Source organism: Medicago sativa, chromosome 6, assembly GCF_051527215.1.
Source record: "Medicago sativa cultivar Bolivia chromosome 6, Bolivia_mono, whole genome shotgun sequence".
NCBI classification, from domain to species: Eukaryota; Viridiplantae; Streptophyta; class Magnoliopsida; order Fabales; family Fabaceae; genus Medicago; species Medicago sativa.
In genome coordinates this window covers 8,790,863-8,808,754 of record NC_140754.1, presented here as the reverse complement: position 1 = coordinate 8,808,754, position 17,892 = coordinate 8,790,863, and the positions used below count along the sequence as shown (strand labels likewise).

Here is a 17,892-nt window from a genome sequence, read left to right as displayed (position 1 = left end):
TTTTGGTGCTTCATAGGACATTTCCAGCCTTAATTTTAATATTTCACAGAAATTGTTAAACTGAAAAGGAATAAAAATAAAGGTGTGACGTTAGGATTTTTCATGCACAAGAAAATACCTTAGAATCATGAATTTCTTACTCCTCATACGCCTCTTTTGAATCAGACAATGATAAAAAGGAGCTGATCCAAACCATGTGACCATTGAGGCACACATGATAATCGACGCATTCTTCATACGAACTCAACCTGCAACTAGGTGTTTGAGGTATCATATTAGATTACAGCATGCTCCACAACCTCGCCTTACAAAACAGACAAACCTGTCGGATGGAGTTGACCGCCTCTGTTAATAAGCATCCTCGTGACATTCGTAGTTGCAAACGGTAAACATCAAGACAAAGATACACAAAAATTACCAGTTCACATAACAACTGATCTCTGTTGACAGGGTGAGCTGACTGAACATCAAGACAGAGATCTCTCTCCTGAAAAAGAAACAGGGTGAGCTGACTGAACAATGGGAGCATGAAAACTCTGTAATGACTTGCCTTCAGTCAATCAAAGAAGAGGTGTGTCATCATATTTTTATTACTTTTGTTATTCAAAATAGATGAACTTTTAAAGATAACTAGTTTTGTACCTATTTGCTCGTTTGAATTTTGTCACATTGAAGCTAGTACCCTTGTATACGTTGACTTGGTAACTATACATTGGTATTTGCAATTCACTAATATATTACTGTTGTAAATACGATTTTATAGATCGTATTCGGTCCGTTAGGTATAATGTAGTCTATATAAACAAGTTAGTTATTGTACTCTCATTACTTTGAAAATATTCAGAAAATTATTTCCCAAATTCTACATGGTATCAGAGCTTCTGATTTCGAGGGCCCTGATTCAACAAACTTACTTGCAACCTGAAAATACTATATATTCAATCACCAACTTGATGAGAGTGTTGGGGATATATTAATATTAGTACAGATTGTATTCAACACGTTAATCAGGTCCCTTATGTATATCTTAGTTTAATTAAACGGTTTAGTGATTGTACTCTCGTTACTTTTGAAAATAGCATTCAGACCCTAATTCTACAATAACTATGCTTTTTCTTAATCGAAACATGAAAATCTTATTCTAATCCTTTCCGTATGTATATATGCAGATAGACAGGGTAAACCTTAAGATCCAACAAGCCAAGCAGGAGTATGATCTTAATCATGCTTCTGAATTAAAGTATAGCAGTCTAAATTCTTTGCAACGTCAACTTGAGGGTGCAGAGAAGGAATTAAATGAATATATGAGCTCTAGTAAGTCTATGTTGAGAGAGGAAGTTACTGGGAATGATATCGGTGAAATTGTGAGCAAGTGGACCGGTATCCCGATTTCTAAACTTCAACAATCAGAGAGAGAGAAGCTGTTATATTTAGAGGGCAAACTCCATAAGAGTTTAGTAGGTCAAGATCCTGCTGTCAAGGCAGTAGCTGAGGCGATCCAACATTCAAGAGCAGGTCTATCAGATCCTCATCGTCCAATCGCTAGCTTCATGTTCATGGGCCCCACTGGTGTGGGAAAGACTGAGCTAGCCAAGACCCTTGCTTCCTACATGTTCAATACAGAAGAAGCACTTGTGCGGATTGATATGAGTGAGTACATGGAAAAGCATACGGTTTCAAGATTGATCGGTCCTCCTCCTGGATATCTTGGATACGATGAGGGAGGACAACTAACAGAAACAGTTCATCGAAGACCTTATGCAGTTATTTTGTTCAATGAGATCGAGAAGGCACACTCAGATGTTTTCAATGTATTCCTTCAAATTTTGGATGATGGAAGTTTAACTGATCCACAGGGCCGCACAGTAAGTTTTACCAACACCGTCATCATCATGACCTCAAATGTGGGATCACAATACATTCTCAACACAAATGATGGCACTGCACCGAAAGATTTGGCATATGAAACCATGAAGCAGCGTGTAATGGATGTTGCAAGATCCATCTTTCGCCCTGAGTTCATGAATAGGTTTGATGAGTATATTGTTTTCCGGCCTCTTGACCGTGACCAAATAAGTAGCATTGTTAGGTTACAGGTAATTTTGTCCTCCCTAATAGCTACGTTCTAATATATACTTCATTGTCGTCCTCCTTGTTTTTTGGTTCCTATAGCCCATGTCTTATTCAATTTAAGTTCAATTAGTCTTTGTAGGATAGGGACTCAACGGAATTGAAAATAATATCTTTGTAGGATAGGGACTCAACGGAATTGAAAATAGTATATTATACTCCCTCCGTTTCAAAATGAGTGTCGTTTTAAGTGTTTACACACATATTAAGAAATGTAATGATTAAAAGAAAGGGAATGGTTATTTTACCAAATTATCCTTATTAGCTATTGGTTAGTTTTAAAAGTAATACTTTGGAAGTAGTATGCAGAGTATTAATTGGAGGGTACAATTGAAAAGAAAAAGTTATTATTGCATTGGAAACTGAAAGCGACATTCATTTTGAAACAATTTTTTTTGGCTAAAGCGACACTCATTTTGAAACGGAGGGAGTAGAAACTAAATCGAAAGAAAGTAGTATATTACTTACAGGGACTAAAATGGAAAAACTATATATTGGGGACTGTTTTGATCTTTGCGATTTCAAGATTTGCTGCAAACTGTTTTCATGCTATTTTAAATCCCAAGCCTCACTATTTATGTTCATTACTACAGTTGTAGCGCGTGCAGAAGAGAATTGCTGACCGCAAGATGAAAATCCGAGTAACAGAACCTGCTATCCAACTTCTTGGAAGTTTAGGGTACGATCCAAGCTATGGTGCTAGGCCGGTGAAGCGAGTGATTCAACAAAACGTGGAAAAAATGAACTTGCAATGGGTATTCTTAGAGGAGAATTTAAGGAAGAGGACACAATTTTAGTCGACACAGAAGTCACAGTAGCTTGCATATACTTTATAGTTGTTTATATTTTACTTTATATTGGTCAATACAAATTATCATACTCGAGAAAGTATAGTTACAAGCTGCTTATCTTTAATTTTCTGGAAATAGCATTTGAAATGACATGTAATTTGTCACAATGTTAGAAATTTCGATACGCTGGTTTAAAACATAAACTCTGGCAAGCATTTTGTTAGAATGCTAAATTTGGTTCTATTGTGTAATGAAACTAAGGTTACAGAGTACAAAGTTTTGTTTAAATACTATAGTCAAGTTTACCCCTGAATTGTACTTGTGCCTACGCCATTGACAATAGAGAGGCCGAGTTCCGACTCCATTATTTACATTGTGCTTTTAACTGTACTCGCTATGCAATGCTAGAGTGTCTGTGATATGAGTCATACTCACCCAATCTCTACCTTTGTGAATATCAATTTCCTTTGAAGATAATTGAATGTGTTCCACATCCTGAGAGGCTAAAGGCACAAGTCATGCATAGCAATGTCAAACATGTAACAAGTTCAAGCAATAGTGGTGACTAACTTGATTAACATGTCTGATACTTTCTTTTTAGTATGAACTTTTTCAAGTAATATTCGTTCAAATGAAAGTAATTTTATGATCTTTTGAAACTTCACATCAATATGTTTCGTCCTTCTTGACAAGATACACTTGGGTTTTTGCGAAATAAATAGCACTATGATTGTCGAAATACAATTGAACTCTACCAACTTTTGCTTATATTTGATACTGGAATAATATATGAAAAAATGTATTAAAATAATAAAGGAATTAAAATTATCAAGTGATTCAATTCAAATGGTTAATAAATTTTTTCAAATAGTGAATCGTTTTGTAGTATCTGATTTTGATTTTTGAATATATCAGAATTTAATTATTATCTATTACTTTTCCTACCCATATTCATTTCTTGTGTGTCCAATATTTTTCCCCAAAATACCCCTATCGTTTGGATTATATAATCCGAACTCAAAAAACATGATTCATATTTTTGTTGTTGTTGAAGCAAACATGATTCATATTTTATAATCTGAAATATGCTTATATATAGGCAACAATAAGAACCCATTCCATTTCAGCAATTGCAATTTTTCCTTTTAAATACAACCAAAAAACAAAGTAAAGAAAATTTAAAACTTGTCAAATAAAATCAAGAAATATAAAATACCACCAAAATTCTAAAAATCAAATAAAGCAAATGCAAAAAAAATTTCCGATTGTTCCCGGAATATGAAAAATAAAAAAAATGAAAAAATGGGTCTAAACAATAAAATTTTGGATTTTAAGGGGAGGAGTCCCGTAAGAAGTCTCTTCTACGAGATACTTGTTCCTTAATTCTTTTCTTCGGATTTTCTAGGCAAGTTTTAGAGCATTCCGATCAAGTAGTCTGAAATGTTTTTCGACTAGGACACGGTGGGAACAACTAACAATGACCTAAAACACAAAAATAAAGTTATGATTCTATATCTCTTACAAACAAATCCAATCTTTGTGCTGATACAATTCATATTTTATAATCCAAACCTGTTAATTTTTTAAAGAATTTAATTTTGAGGTTTCTTGACATCAAGGGCTAGTGAGTGAGAAGACAATGACATGAAGCGGAGTTGATATCAACGGAGGAAGGAAAATGATTTTTCTAAGGTGGGAATTTCATGATTTTTCTAAGGAATGAATTGACATTTGAATTCCTCTTTCTAATAAATATTTCGATAATTTAGAATAATAAATTTTAATATATGTAATGAATTTTTATACATGGTTTGATTATTACTTTTGATAGGTGATGAAAAGACTTATGATAGTTCTGACTCCAAGGTCAAGCTGAAGCTAACAATTGAAGAAGCTAAAAATTGGCATGCCAATCATGTTGTTGAGAAATTTATATCAAGGTGAGTGGTCATGTAGTGATACTATCTTGATTCTTGAATGTTACTAAACTTGCAAATCATGTTATTGAATACTACAAATGTTGAGTTTAAAGAGTTTTCCATAACACCCTCAATGGAATCCATGTTGCTTCTATGAAACTTATATGTACTTTATTAAGACCATATTTCAGAATTTATGTTTAAAATTTTGTTGATGTGATGACAACATGATCTTTTCTAAATTTGTAATGTATTGCTTCCCTCAAGTATCAAACCAACTTTGCTTTTATATTGTTATAGTTTTTCTTATTAAGCAATTTGTAAGACACCATAATTATTTGGGTCAATCAATTACATTGTATAAACATACCCGAGACACGTGCGGATGCACGAGTTTGTAACTAGTTGAATTGTAAAATCGCTCCAAGTTTGCGATCTTACACAAATGGGTTTTTTGATTCGATTGGAAAACCCGATTTTTTACGGTTTAAATACAAACCCTAAACCTAATCGCTCTTTCACCTTCATTTCGTTCAATTTCTCGATTCATCTTCTCTCGCCGTTTCAAAAGCCGAACCCTAACCCTAAAAATGAGTTCAAAATCAACCTATGTTGCTTCTGCTTCTACTACTGGCTCCATCTCTGAAAATGCCACTGTTGATTCTAAGATTGAAGTTCCAAAAGAAGATGCTGAAATAATTTGGGAACATGGAATTTCAATTGATGGTGAAAACGCAATCCAATGCAAGTATTGTGATGAAATAATAACGGGTGGGCTATACAGATTTGCGAGTCACTTGCTTGGATCTGAACATGGTGGTGAAGCTTGTGGTAAAGATGTTGATGATGAGGTGGATGAGGATGAGGGAGAGGATGAGGATGAGGGGGAGGGGAGGAAGTGCGTCGGAGTTGGCAAAAAAAGAAAAGCAAATAATGTTGGTGGCGAAGGTTTTGATTTTGAAGATGTTTCCAAGAAAAAAAGAGGTGGGTCAATAGCTAGTGGTGATAATAATAATAATATTGAGGAGGAAGCGTGTCGAGCGATTGCGAGGTTTTTCTACAACAATGCAATACCGACGAAGGCGGTGAAGAGTATGGAGTTTGTTCAAATGTGTGCTATGGTTTCAAGATGTGGTGTAGGGTTTGTGCCGCCGTCTTTTGATGAGATTAAAGGGAAGTATTTGAGGGAAGAAGTTAAGTTGGCGAATAAAGCTTTGGAAGATCATCGAGTTCAATGGAAGAAAACGGGGTGTTGTGTAATGGTTGATGGATGGACTGATAAGAAGAAGAGGAGTATATTGAACTTGTTGGTGAATAGTGTGAATGGGACGTTCTTTTTGAAGTCGGTTGATGCGTCAGATATGTTGGAATCGTCTGAGAAATTGTTTAAGATGATGGATGATGTTGTTGAAGAGGTTGGGGAAGAAAATGTTGTTCAAGTTGTCACGGATAATACGGCTTATTTCAAAGCTGCTGGTGAGATGTTGATGGAGAAGAGGACTAGGTTGTATTGGACGCCTTGTGCGACCCACTGCATTGATTTGATGTTGGAAGATTATGAGAAAAAGATACCTGTTCATGAAGAGATAATTACAAAGGGTAAAAAAATTACAACCTTTATTTATTCGAGGGCTTCTCTTATTTCTCTATTGCATAAGTTTACGCAAGGAATAGATTTGGTGAGACAAGGCATTACTTGTTGTGCCACGTCTTACTTAACTTTATACCGTCTTCATGAGACGAAGGGAGCTTTGAGAAGAATGTTCACATCAGAGGCGTGGAAGTCTAGCCCGTTTGCGAAAACAAGTGGTGGGAAATTTGTTGAGGATGTGGTTTTGGACAAGGAGTTTTGGAAAAATGTTATGATTTGTTTGAACGGCGCAAATCCTTTGCTTGATGTGCTTCGTTTGGTCAATTCAATCGATGAACCAGCCACCGGTTTCATTTATGAAGCAATGGAGCAAGCTAAAGATGAAATACGAAGGGGTCTTTCTGAATGTGGCACAGATAGGTAAATATTTTCATCAGGATCCATTATCAACATTAGTTTTTATAATTGGTTTTGTGTTTCGATATCTTGGTTTGAACTGTTAAAAGTAATTCAACTTTTTTTATTTTTTGGTTCTAGTTTTAGTTTTATGCCTCTATGGGAGATCATTGATGAAAGATGCGACGAACGACTCCACGGCCCTTTGCATGCAGCAGGCTATTTTCTTAACCCTCAGTTTCACTATAGCCATAGATTTAGAGATGATGCTAAAGTTAAATATAGTCTACATGATTGTATAACAAGGATGGTGGCTGATCCTGAAGAAAGAGCTAAGATTGAAATTCAACTCGATGATTTCGATAAACGGGCGAGCTATATGGGTCACCCTGAAGCCATAAGGACAGCTCGTAATGAGATTCCATCAGTTTGGTGGAGAGCCTTTGGAGAGGAACTACCGGAGCTGCAAAAATTTGCGTGTCGTGTATTAAGCTTGACATGCAGTTCTTATGGGGGTGAGCGTAATCGGAGTGCCTTCGAGATGGTAAGATGAAAAAAATATTGAATGTGAATTGTAAAATACCTAGCAGTAGTACCTGATTATCTTAATTGTATCTATATTTGTTCAGGTTCATGCTAAGAGAAGAAACCTTTTGCGGCAAAAGGCTTATAATGATGCTGTCTTTGTCATGGCTAATTCAAAATTGGCTGTAGAGAAAGCTAGAAGGGTTGTTTGGCGAAATGGAAAAATTGAAGCTACTCGATATCTAAAGTGTCAACATGATGTTATTGCTGGTTTGTATGATGAATATGGAGTTGGAGACGAAGATGAAGATGGAGACGAAGATGAAGATGAAATGGCAGATGAAGATCAAATGGAAGATTCTGATTAAATTTGAAAGATTTTCTAGAATTTGACTATTATCGATGTTTATCTTGGTACTTGTTAAAAGCTTAATACTATAGCTTAAGGTTTTAATTTTTGACTTATGAATTGTGTTCGGCTTTCTTATGGGTTTTGACTTGAGTTTAATGATATGCTTTCTTATTTATGTTCTTTTACTATATGATTATGATTATATATGAATTGATATATGCATATATATGGTTATTATGAACTCTGTAGGATCTTGCAAATTCATGACCTTGTTGATTTATCTGAATGTTTGTTACTTGGTCATGAATTCTACTATGTAAGCCAATTCTCTTTATGGTTGTTATTGTTGATTTATCTGGAATAATTACTTATGTATGTTTTCCTAGTTTATAGGAGTGTTGTCTTCACCAGCACCTGAGAAATGCTCCTCAAGATATTAAGTGTCTATTTTTAAGCACATATGCTATTACATCATGAACACTTCTCAGTCATTGAAACATAAAACATGATTTTTCTCCAAGCATAGTTTGTCGGTTTAATCAACTAAAACATCTACAAAGAAGGATTAAGCTGTTGAAAGTTGTTCCAGTTCTCATAATTACCAGAAAACACATTTTCTATATAGCACCGACACTTCAAATCAGTGACGCGTCTGGTTCGGACATAGACACATGTAGTTACATTCAATTACTTTCATTTTCTTTAATTATTATCGGTGTCTACATGTCATTGTCGTGTTCTTCCGGTGTCTATGTTTGTATCTGTGTTGGTGTTTCATAGCACATTTCCAGCCTTAATTTTGATATTTCATAGAAATTGTTAAACTGAAAAAGAATAAAAAATAAAAGGCGGGACGTTGGGATTTTTCATGTACAAGAAAATACCTTAGAATCATCATCTTAGCCCTCGTACACCTCTTCTGAATCAGACAATGGTTAAAGGAAGCAGATCCAAACCATGTGACCATTGAGGCACACATGATAATCGACGCATTCATCACACGAAGTCAACCTGCAACAAGGGTTCTGCGGTATCATATTAGCCTACAGCATGATCCTCAACCTCGCTTTACAATACAGACAAACCTCTGTCGGATGGAGGTGAGCGCCTCTGGTAATAAGCATCCTCTTGACATTCGTAGTTGCAAACGGTAAACATCATGAAAACAGAAGAAACCAATAAAAAACTATGCAAACAAAACAAAAAAGAAAGCACTCTTCTTCTGTTACTCTTTTAGTTACATTTTTGTGTTTTTATACTAAATTTACACTATATATTGTGTCAATGATGTGCCATATCCTATAATTTCTAAAACTTATTCTATTCTAACTGGAAGTCTCTTTTAGCTGTGTCTCATATCTAATTCTAGCTTCCTAGATCCTAACATGAAGGAAGAACGACCGGTTTATGGAACAACATACAATTACAAGCAGAATGAAGCGTAAATGGAAACTCAAATGCAGTAGACCGGTTTCGTAAAGAGTGATGAACAATGCATTTCAATTCAAGCAATATCACTGTAGCATATACAAGACTAAATCAGTGTTGTTAAGTAGTGGCTATAATAAGTTGTAGAATTTGAGCAATTTGTTCTGCGATGCGCTATTTAGTACAAAATGTTGTCAAATAAAGGCCATAGCGACTGTAGAGCATTGTTGTGCAGCGGAATTTCAACAATCTACTATTTTCTGCAATTCGCGATTGATTGACAACATGGACTAAATTTCTTCAAAACTCAACAAGCACAGCACTTTCAGAATTTTCCCAAATTCCACATGCACAAAGAAGATAAAGCACATGTAGCATAAAAATCTCAGTATTTGGAGCAATTCAAATTCCAATCTCCCAAAAACAAACAACGCAACAATCCTCAACACAGTGAGTTTAGTTAACAGCATCAATAGATTTCAAAATATTAGCATTTGAAGTTCGAACATCTCACAATCTTGCATTTGAAATTCATATATTGCTATCATAATTCACAGTTTAGAGATAGCAGAAAGATCTGATAATCAACACACAAACAGTAGTAATGCACTAAACAAAGATTTCATACATAGAAATAATTTGCAAAGGTAAGGAGCATTAAAATCATAAACTACTCCAAAATTTTATTAACAAACACCAACGCTGAGAATATTCTAGAATTCCATATCATTGTCGTGTATTTGAAATCCCATGTCTTACGCATATTAGTCTCTTTCGTGATCCACAATCCCACGTTCTAGCTGAAAGTCGCCCATCTCACCCAATATTCCGTCATTCCTCTCATCGTTGTAATATGGTTGTAAAGCCATAAAGGCTCTCGAATTAGATCCAATAGCCTTGTAAACAAGTTCCATCTCCTTTAAGGTGTAACAGGTGATGATCGGTTGTGGGAGGTGATCATTTCTTGGATGTTCAATTTTATCAAGTCGACCCAACTTTGAGTTGTTTGCGATTACTTCCTCCAACATATGACCATAGGCTTGTGCAGAAACATAGTCGGATATGTCAAAAGATACTGCAGGTGCACCTCCAAGAATCACATACTGCTCAACCAAACTCCTAAATTCTGGATAGCTTCGAACATACACGTCAAAATACTTCTTTTTTGCAATCTTTGACATGCATAAATAAAGAAAATCAACATAAACAAACAATATACTAAGAAGAGAACATGAAACTAAACAAGAAAGTGACCTTTAAGACTGCATGAAAAGAGAGGTGTTTCTTAGTCTGGTTGTTGCTAACCAGTGCTCCAGGGGCAATGGTTAAACATCTAAAACAAGTAAGTTTTCATGAAAAAATTGTGTAATCATTACTTAAAAGTAACATCTATATTTCCAAAACAAAATTTCTATTTGTAAATTTTTTAACCATTGCACTGGGGGCATCGGTTAGACACACACACATATTTGGATAGAGTATTACTTTTCCCACCCTATGTCTTTCCTCGCGCGCCCTATTTTTTTCCAATTTTACCCCTGGTCCGGATTTCGTATTCCGGAACGTATTGTTAGTATTCTTCAGATGTTTTCGGATTTTAAAATTTGGAATAGTATTTTAGCAGAATTTTTGCAATTTTAAGCTCTACAATTCGTAAAATAAAATCCGAATAAAATAAAAAACAGAAATAAAAAGACACAAACATAAAAACAACTCATTTTTTTAATATATGAACAATACATTACAATAATTTTCAAGCTTTTTAAGCTTATTACATAAGATCCTAAATCTATTTCTAATCTCCTAAGAGCCTAATTCTAATCTCCTAAGAGCCTAACCACTGCTATATGATAGGACATAGCAGTAGCTTGACTATTGGAGGAAAACCGGAGGAGGGGGGAAGAGGAGGGCGGGAAGAAGAAACCAATGCCCCTGAGGGAGGTGGGGGGTGCTCAGACTTACGCCCAGACAGGCGAAGCTAAGAACCACACTGACCCACATGACCCTCAGATGAACCGCCCTTCGTTGCAGCGCGGTTCCATTCTCATTGACCGTTCATACAAACCCTGAAAGTTTTCAACGAGGCCCTTATCTATGAAAGGCCAACGGTGGAAAACCATGGTTGTAGAAGGAAGAAGAGGAGGAGAGGGATGGTGTGAGAAATGGTGGGGTTTTGAAGGGTATTTATAGGGAGGGGTGGTGAAAAATGGTTGGGAAGCCATAAATGCAGTCAAAAAACGTGGTAAAACACGTTTTTTTGACTTGATCAGTGTCAAAAACGTGTGGGGCAGACCACCGGCCATGACACTGATGCGTCCCGGAATATACAATCCGGAATGCACCTTTGGTTTCCGGAATATACTTTCCGGATTAATGCGATAATGGTGAACGAGGGGAAAGTTGGCACTTCCTGTAGGGCTAAGGAATTCCGGAATGTAAAATCCGGAACGCTTCAGCATTGGATTCTTTTGAAAGAGAGCCATTAATTTGGGTTTGGACGGTTACAACCACTAACACGTTTTCATTGACTGTATTAATGACCTAGGACTTGTTTAAGGCTATAAATAGGCATCCATCTTCAACAAATACCTCCATTATTCACTTCACCTCTTTTCTTCAATTTTCTTCAAATGTTTTTAGTTTTTTAGGGGTGTCGGTGGTGTCATGGTCATTGTTGACCGTTCATATGAACCCTGCAATAGCATTTCAGCTTGTGTGGGGTTCATATAACGGTCAACAGAGACCCTTGACATCAAAGAAAGACACAAAATATTCATATCGTTTTTGTTCGGATTTAATTTTCCGGGAAATCTCTTCACCTCTTTTCTTCAATTTTCTTCAAATGTTTTTAGTTTTTTTGGGGTGTCGGTGGTGTCATGGTCATTGTTGACTGTTCATACGAACCCTGCAATAGCATTTCAGCTTGTGTGGGGTTCATATAACGGTCAACAGAGACCCTTGACATCAAAGAAAGACACAAAAAAGCGCACAACATCTGGTCCGGATTTTATTTTCTGGAAGTAAATAACAATCTTGTTCGAAAAACAAAATCCGGACCAGGTGTATTTTTGGAATTTTTACAAGGAGCGCGAGAAGACAGTAGGGTGGGAAAAGTAATAGTCATTTGGATATAATCAACACTTAAATGTACTTTTGGCCTCCTAATTTTGCAAAAATAGCGATTTGGACCCAACTAAAAAAACAACAATTCAACCCCCTAACTTTACCCCTTTTGCAAGTAGTCAGTTTCGATCGGTTTACAATTACTTGTCACCTGACTTAAGTGTTCTGGACACCACGTGTAATTTTTTTAGGGTCTTGCTTAAAAAATGCCCAAAACTAAAAATAGTAACTTTGCATTGGAAATAGCAATTTTTAAATTTTTATAAAATTAAATTCACCACTTTTCATCATTTCCAACATAATATTTCTGTGTTTGTTCCCTCCAATACCAAAAAAAACACTTTTTAGCATTTTCCTCTTTTTAACACGAGAGTAAAATCGCTACCTTTGTAAAGTTAAGAGACCAAAATAACCTGTAATCAGTCAATATTCCAAGATAGAGAAAGGTATTGGAGGGAGTGACACGAGAGAATAAGGAAATAGCGGGAAAGTGAGTACACCAAAACAAACCGATAAACACATAGGAGCTGCAGCAGCAAGAAGACCACAGTGTTGAATTCCATCCCCATTTTCTTCTTCATCAGCTGACATTGTTGGAAAACCGAAACAAGCACTGTTCTTATAACACAAACATGGGTATGTTTTTTATCATCCCATCTTCATTGTAGTGTTAAAAATTCAAACTTTTTCTGTTTAGATTTGCTTTTTCAGTGACCCATTTTCATTTTCGTTCTTTTTAAATTTAAAATCCTGAAATTTGCTATCAAACAGAAAACGGGTTTGTGAAAATGGGGTTTAGTTGGGTCAAAATTGAAACTCTTAGAGTGTGTTTGGATTGAGGGTTTATGAGGGGAAGGGAGGGGGAGGGTTTACTTTTCATTTATAAATTACGGATTATATAACATGTTTGTCTAAAATAAATGAAGTGTGATTGAAGTATTATACGATTGTTTATTATGTTAAGATGTTAACTTTTTAAAAAATATTTCATAGTGTCTGTAATTTAAAAATGAAAACTAAACCCTCCCCTCCCTTCCCCTCCATCCAAACACACCCTTACGGTTCCCATGAGCTTAGCTTAGTTGTGAGGAAGGTTACTGACCTTAAGAGGTCAATTTCTAGACACTAAACTACTTGATTGATTCTTTGTGTATTTCTGTTTCAGACTTTATAAATGCCCAAACAATGCCTAAAAAGATCATACCCAACAATGTTGTTGATATTGTTTCAAAGCATTGCATTTCACTTGATATTAAACTATATGAACAAGATATAGTTTATTGTAAATATTGTGATAATGTAGTAACCGGTGGGTTTTACCGGTTTGTATGTCACATAACTGGAAGGGACAATGTTGAAGCTTGTATGGGTGTTAGTTATGAGGTTAGGAAGGAAATGTTGGAGATTCATACCAATTTGCAAGAGGGCGAAAAAAGAAGTGGCAATGAAGTGGTTGTTGGAAGCTCTAGAGATGGTTACAAGAGAAGGAGAATTGGCCCAGAAGCCTCTGCCGTTAATAACAAAAATGAGAATTCTTCGAGAGAGAGGAAGCATGTCAAGCGATTGCAAGGTTTTTCTACAACAATGCCATACCGTTTGCTGCGGCAAAGAGTGATGAATTTAAAACTATGTTTGATTTGGTTTCAAGACAAGGCGAAGGATTTAAGCCACCGTCTTATGATGAGATAAGAGGAAAATATTTGACAAATGAAGTTAAGTTGACAAATGAAGCTTTGGAGGAACATAGAGCTATATGGAAAGTAACAGGTTGCACCATAATGGTTGATGGATCGGGTGACACGGAGAGTAGGACCATACTAAACTTGTTAGTGAACAGTCCAAAGGGAACATTCTTTTTGAAGTCTATTGATGCGTCTGATATGTTGGAATCGCCTGACAAACTCTTTAAGATGATGGATGACGTTGTTGAAGAGGTTGGGGAAGAAAATGTTGTCCACATTGTGACGGAATATACAGAATACTACGCAGCAGCCGCTATGATGTTGATGGCGAAAAGGACTAGGCTGTATTGGACCCCTTGTGCAACAGATTGCATTCTGACGATATTGGAAGACTGTGAGGAGAATATACCTATTCACTCAGAGGTAATTAAGAAGTGTCAGAGTCTTATAACCTTTATTCATACAAGGCCTTCTGTCAAGTCTCTATTGTTGCACTTCACAAAAGGAAAAGATATTTTAAAATTTGGCATGTATCAATGGCAAACATCATACTATACTTTATGTGTTATTCACGAGAACAAAGGAGCTTTGGTAAGAATGTTCACATCCGAGGAATGGAAGTCCAGCGAGTTTGCAGAGCCGAGGTCTAGGAAATGGGCAGAGGATATGATTTTGGACAAGGAGTTTTGGAAATATGTTATGATTTGTTATAAAGGTGTAAAACCTCTGCTGAATTTGCTTCTTATGGTCGATTCAACCATGGTCCCGATCATGGGTTTCGTTTATGAGGCAATGGAGAGAGCTAAAGATAAGATACGGAGGAGTCTTTCCAAAAGTGCCATAGAAAGAGAAAGGTAAATATGTTCGGCGGGATCAAGTATCAACTTTTTTATTTTTTATTTTAAATTGGTTTGAAAAGCGAAAAGTAATTCTATTATTCTACTTTTTTTTTTTTAGTTTTGTGCTTCTAAAGGATATCATTGATGAAAGATGGGACAAACAATTCCATAGCCCTTTGCATGCTGCAGGCTATTTTCTTAACGCTCAATATCACTATAGTCTTGGATTTAGAGATGATGTTAAAGTTAAACGTGATCTACAACATTGTATAACAAGGATGGTGACCGATCACGAAGAAAGATCGAAGATTGAAATTCAACTTGACGATTTCGATAGACAGGCTAATCAATTCGGTCATCCAATAGCCGTAATTACAGCTGATATGGAGATTCCACCAATTTGGTGGGCATCGTTAGTAGATGGACCACCAGAGCTACAGAAATTTGCAATACGTGTATTAAGTTTGACAGGCAGTTCTTATGGGAGTCCCCGTCTTCAAGAAGCCTTCGAGATGGTAAGCTGATAAAAACTATTGAATATGAATTTTAAAATACCTACTACTGTCTAATCTTAATTGTATTTGTATATGTTTAGGTCCACGCTAAGAGTTTGAGGTACAGAACTGATCATGATGTTCTTTTTGTCATGGCTAATTCAAAGACAGGCAGTTCTTATGGGAGTCCCCGTCTTCAAGAAGCCTTCGAGATGGTAAGCTGATAAAAACTATTGAATATGAATTTTAAAATACCTACTACTGTCTAATCTTAATTGTATTTGTATATGTTTAGGTCCACGCTAAGAGTTTGAGGTACAGAACTGATCATGATGTTCTTTTTGTCATGGCTAATTCAAAATTGGCCGAAAAGAAGAGAACCTCAGCTGAGCTAAATATTGATGATAATGGAGACGTTGAAGGTTTAAATGTGGACGCCTCGGATTTGGATACACCATGTCTAAAGTGTCTAGCTGGTGCCGGAATTGCTAATTTGCATGATGAAAATGCTAATGGGGATGGAGATGAAGACGGAGATGACAATGGAGATGAAGTTGAAGACGGAGATGAAAATTAAATGGAAGATTATGTTTTTATTTTAAAAGACTTTCTAGATTAAATATCTTGAATTTGACTCCTTGTTTTCGGTGTTTACGTTTGCCACTTTGAGAAGCTTAATACTGCAGCTTAAGTTGTTAATTTGTGACTAATGAATTGTGTATGACTTTCCTATGGGTTTTGAACTAAGTTTAGTGTATTGTCTGTAGTGATTTTCTTGTGTTATATGATTATATATGAATTGATATGCATGTATATATGGTTATTATGAATTTTGTAGGATTTTGCTATCCTGGTATAATCTTCATTTTGATGACATGTTCATTTTATTATTTGCATTCACCTTTGAATAGTCGGGATAAATCGATCACAGGTATGGTTGAACAAAAGGATGGGAAGAAAAGAATCACAGTTTCATTAGAGTGTGACTCATTGAAAGCTGAGAATGTAGCTGAAGATCACATCAGGCAGTTGTTCTTGCCAAAACTAGCTGGGATGGATGGTGTTGGTATGTCAATATTCGAGATTTGTTTCGGTCTAATTTATGTTTATGATAAACCCTATTGGATATTACTGAAATCTATTTTCTTTCATTTACATGGATGAAGTGTTAGGGGTTGCGGCATCTTGAGGGTGCTGATGGTTTTTCTTTGGGGGTTTTGTTGTTTTTATTTTCTCTTTTCGGTGTAATACTTGGGATTTAATCCCTCTATTTATATAATATATTTTGCCATTAAAAAAAATAAAAAAAAAACATGGATGAAGTTTTATGCATTCATTGTATTATAAACAACTAAATCTGCTTAGTACATTTATATATTTAAATCATAGTTTCTTTTTTTACCCCTGCGTGACTGGTCCTCCTGGTTCTATTTTGTTTAAGGCTTTGTTTGGGAGTTTGGAGGGGAGGGGAGGGGAGGGTTTTGGAAAAAAGGAAGGAGCAAGTGGAAGAAATAGAAGACATTAGGAGGAGAGGGCTTTGGAGGTTAATGTTTTACTCATAATAAAAAATCTCCCTCATTTGGGGGAACTCAAAAATTGTATTGGGGGAGGGTTTTGGGGAGTTATGGCGAGTTTATATGAATTTTTCAAATTCAATCTATGTTGTTATAATATTCTTAAAATTAAAAGTATATTAATCATAAGTATTAGTTTATCATTCTCTAAAAAACTGTTCTTTCAAAAAATGTGAATTTTTTGTCCATTTTTCTATATATTTCCAACCCCCCAAAGCTCTCCCCTCCCTTCCCCTCCAAACTCCCAAACAAAGCCTAAATGTTTATCTTTCTTTAAACTCTTGTATTTTGAACAAGATGATAGCTATTCCTCGTCCTGCAGTGGAGAAGATAATTATTGTTAAAAGTTTTTACATTAATTTGACGTCAAAAAACAAGTATTGTATCTTTTAAACTTTTAAGTGAAAACCTTTAACAATCATTCTTTGATGTGTATTTTTTTTTTTTTTGTGGTGGTCGGAGTTTGATGTGGATTTTTAACAAAACATTAATTAAATATGAATTTTTCTATTTTTTCGATTAAAAACTCATTTAATTCATGTCTTGTTGAAACAAACTAATTTTTTTGGTAGAGATTTTTACAATATTCTACACAATTTCGCTAAGAAATACAAATGTTGCAATTAATTAACTTAAAAATAAGGACAAAAAATGATGATTACAAATTGGGTTTTTCTATCATGCTCAAATTTGCACAAAGATTAAAATAAAAATTTCGTATTGGAACTTGCACATTTAATATTAAGGATAAAACTTTTGAATAAATAATTGTTGTTTTCAAAGAAAAAGTTACTATTAGTTGTTTTAACATGTGTAATGTTCCACATGCCCTTACAAATTTTATAGAGATTAAAAATCAAACTAAAATTTTAAAGAGATTAAAATGAAAAATTGGTATATGTACGGATCCAAAGAGATATTTTACCCTGATCAATCAATATATTTACAAGGTAGACAAAAGTATTGGAGGGAGCGACACGAGAGAATAAGGAAATAGCGGGAAAGTGAGTTGACCAAAACAAGCTACAGTGTTCCATCCTCAGCTGCT

General features: G+C 35.4%; 4 protein-coding genes across 4 annotated transcripts; 3 read left to right on the top strand and 1 right to left on the bottom strand.

The window, feature by feature from the left end:
• The first annotated feature begins 404 nt into the window (after positions 1–404).
• Positions 405–2,865, top strand: LOC146912572 (chaperone protein ClpB3, chloroplastic-like). Its single transcript, XM_085722142.1, has 3 exons — positions 405–571; positions 1,170–2,096; positions 2,724–2,865. Exons 1-3 carry the CDS (start codon positions 542–544, stop codon positions 2,727–2,729), a joined length of 963 nt encoding a protein of 320 aa, XP_085578268.1. The 5' UTR covers positions 405–541; the 3' UTR covers positions 2,730–2,865.
• Positions 2,866–5,306: 2,441 nt separating this feature from the next.
• LOC146912571 (uncharacterized) lies at positions 5,307–7,813 on the top strand. The gene is made up of 3 exons (XM_085717901.1): positions 5,307–6,851; positions 6,969–7,371; positions 7,457–7,813. The coding sequence occupies exons 1-3, from the start codon at positions 5,431–5,433 to the stop codon at positions 7,718–7,720; spliced, it is 2,088 nt and encodes a 695-aa protein (XP_085574027.1). The 5' UTR covers positions 5,307–5,430; the 3' UTR covers positions 7,721–7,813.
• A 2,083-nt stretch (positions 7,814–9,896) lies between these two features.
• Positions 9,897–12,846, bottom strand: LOC146912570 (uncharacterized). The gene is made up of 2 exons (XM_085720751.1): positions 12,766–12,846; positions 9,897–10,304 (listed from the first exon to the last, which is right to left on the bottom strand). The coding sequence occupies exons 1-2, from the start codon at positions 12,844–12,846 to the stop codon at positions 9,897–9,899; spliced, it is 489 nt and encodes a 162-aa protein (XP_085576877.1).
• Positions 12,647–16,146, top strand: LOC146912569 (uncharacterized). The gene is made up of 5 exons (XM_085722137.1): positions 12,647–12,891; positions 13,421–14,791; positions 14,895–15,291; positions 15,372–15,485; positions 15,566–16,146. The coding sequence occupies exons 2-5, from the start codon at positions 13,884–13,886 to the stop codon at positions 15,845–15,847; spliced, it is 1,701 nt and encodes a 566-aa protein (XP_085578263.1). The 5' UTR covers positions 12,647–12,891; positions 13,421–13,883; the 3' UTR covers positions 15,848–16,146.
• Positions 16,147–17,892: the final 1,746 nt, after the last annotated feature.

What these genes read in the sequence shown, in the direction of transcription:
- LOC146912572 (XM_085722142.1), top strand. Translation starts at nt 542, where the DNA reads ATGACTTGCCTTCAGTCAATCAAAGAAGAG. An exon ending in TTCAGTCAATCAAAGAAGAG is followed by an intron (nt 572 to 1,169) that starts GTGTGTCATCAT and finishes GTATATATGCAG; the next exon opens with ATAGACAGGGTAAACCTTAA.
- LOC146912571 (XM_085717901.1), top strand. Translation starts at nt 5,431, where the DNA reads ATGAGTTCAAAATCAACCTATGTTGCTTCTGCTTCTACTACTGGCTCC. An exon ending in TCTGAATGTGGCACAGATAG is followed by an intron (nt 6,852 to 6,968) that starts GTAAATATTTTC and finishes TTTTGGTTCTAG; the next exon opens with TTTTAGTTTTATGCCTCTAT. An exon ending in ATCGGAGTGCCTTCGAGATG is followed by an intron (nt 7,372 to 7,456) that starts GTAAGATGAAAA and finishes ATATTTGTTCAG; the next exon opens with GTTCATGCTAAGAGAAGAAA.
- LOC146912570 (XM_085720751.1), bottom strand. Translation starts at nt 12,846, where the DNA reads ATGTCAGCTGATGAAGAAGAAAATGGGGATGGAATTCAACACTGTGGT. An exon ending in CAGCTCCTATGTGTTTATCG is followed by an intron (nt 10,305 to 12,765) that starts GTTTGTTTTGGT and finishes TGCATGTCAAAG; the next exon opens with ATTGCAAAAAAGAAGTATTT.
- LOC146912569 (XM_085722137.1), top strand. Translation starts at nt 13,884, where the DNA reads ATGTTTGATTTGGTTTCAAGACAAGGCGAAGGATTTAAGCCACCGTCT. An exon ending in AGTGCCATAGAAAGAGAAAG is followed by an intron (nt 14,792 to 14,894) that starts GTAAATATGTTC and finishes TTTTTTTTTTAG; the next exon opens with TTTTGTGCTTCTAAAGGATA. An exon ending in TTCAAGAAGCCTTCGAGATG is followed by an intron (nt 15,292 to 15,371) that starts GTAAGCTGATAA and finishes GTATATGTTTAG; the next exon opens with GTCCACGCTAAGAGTTTGAG.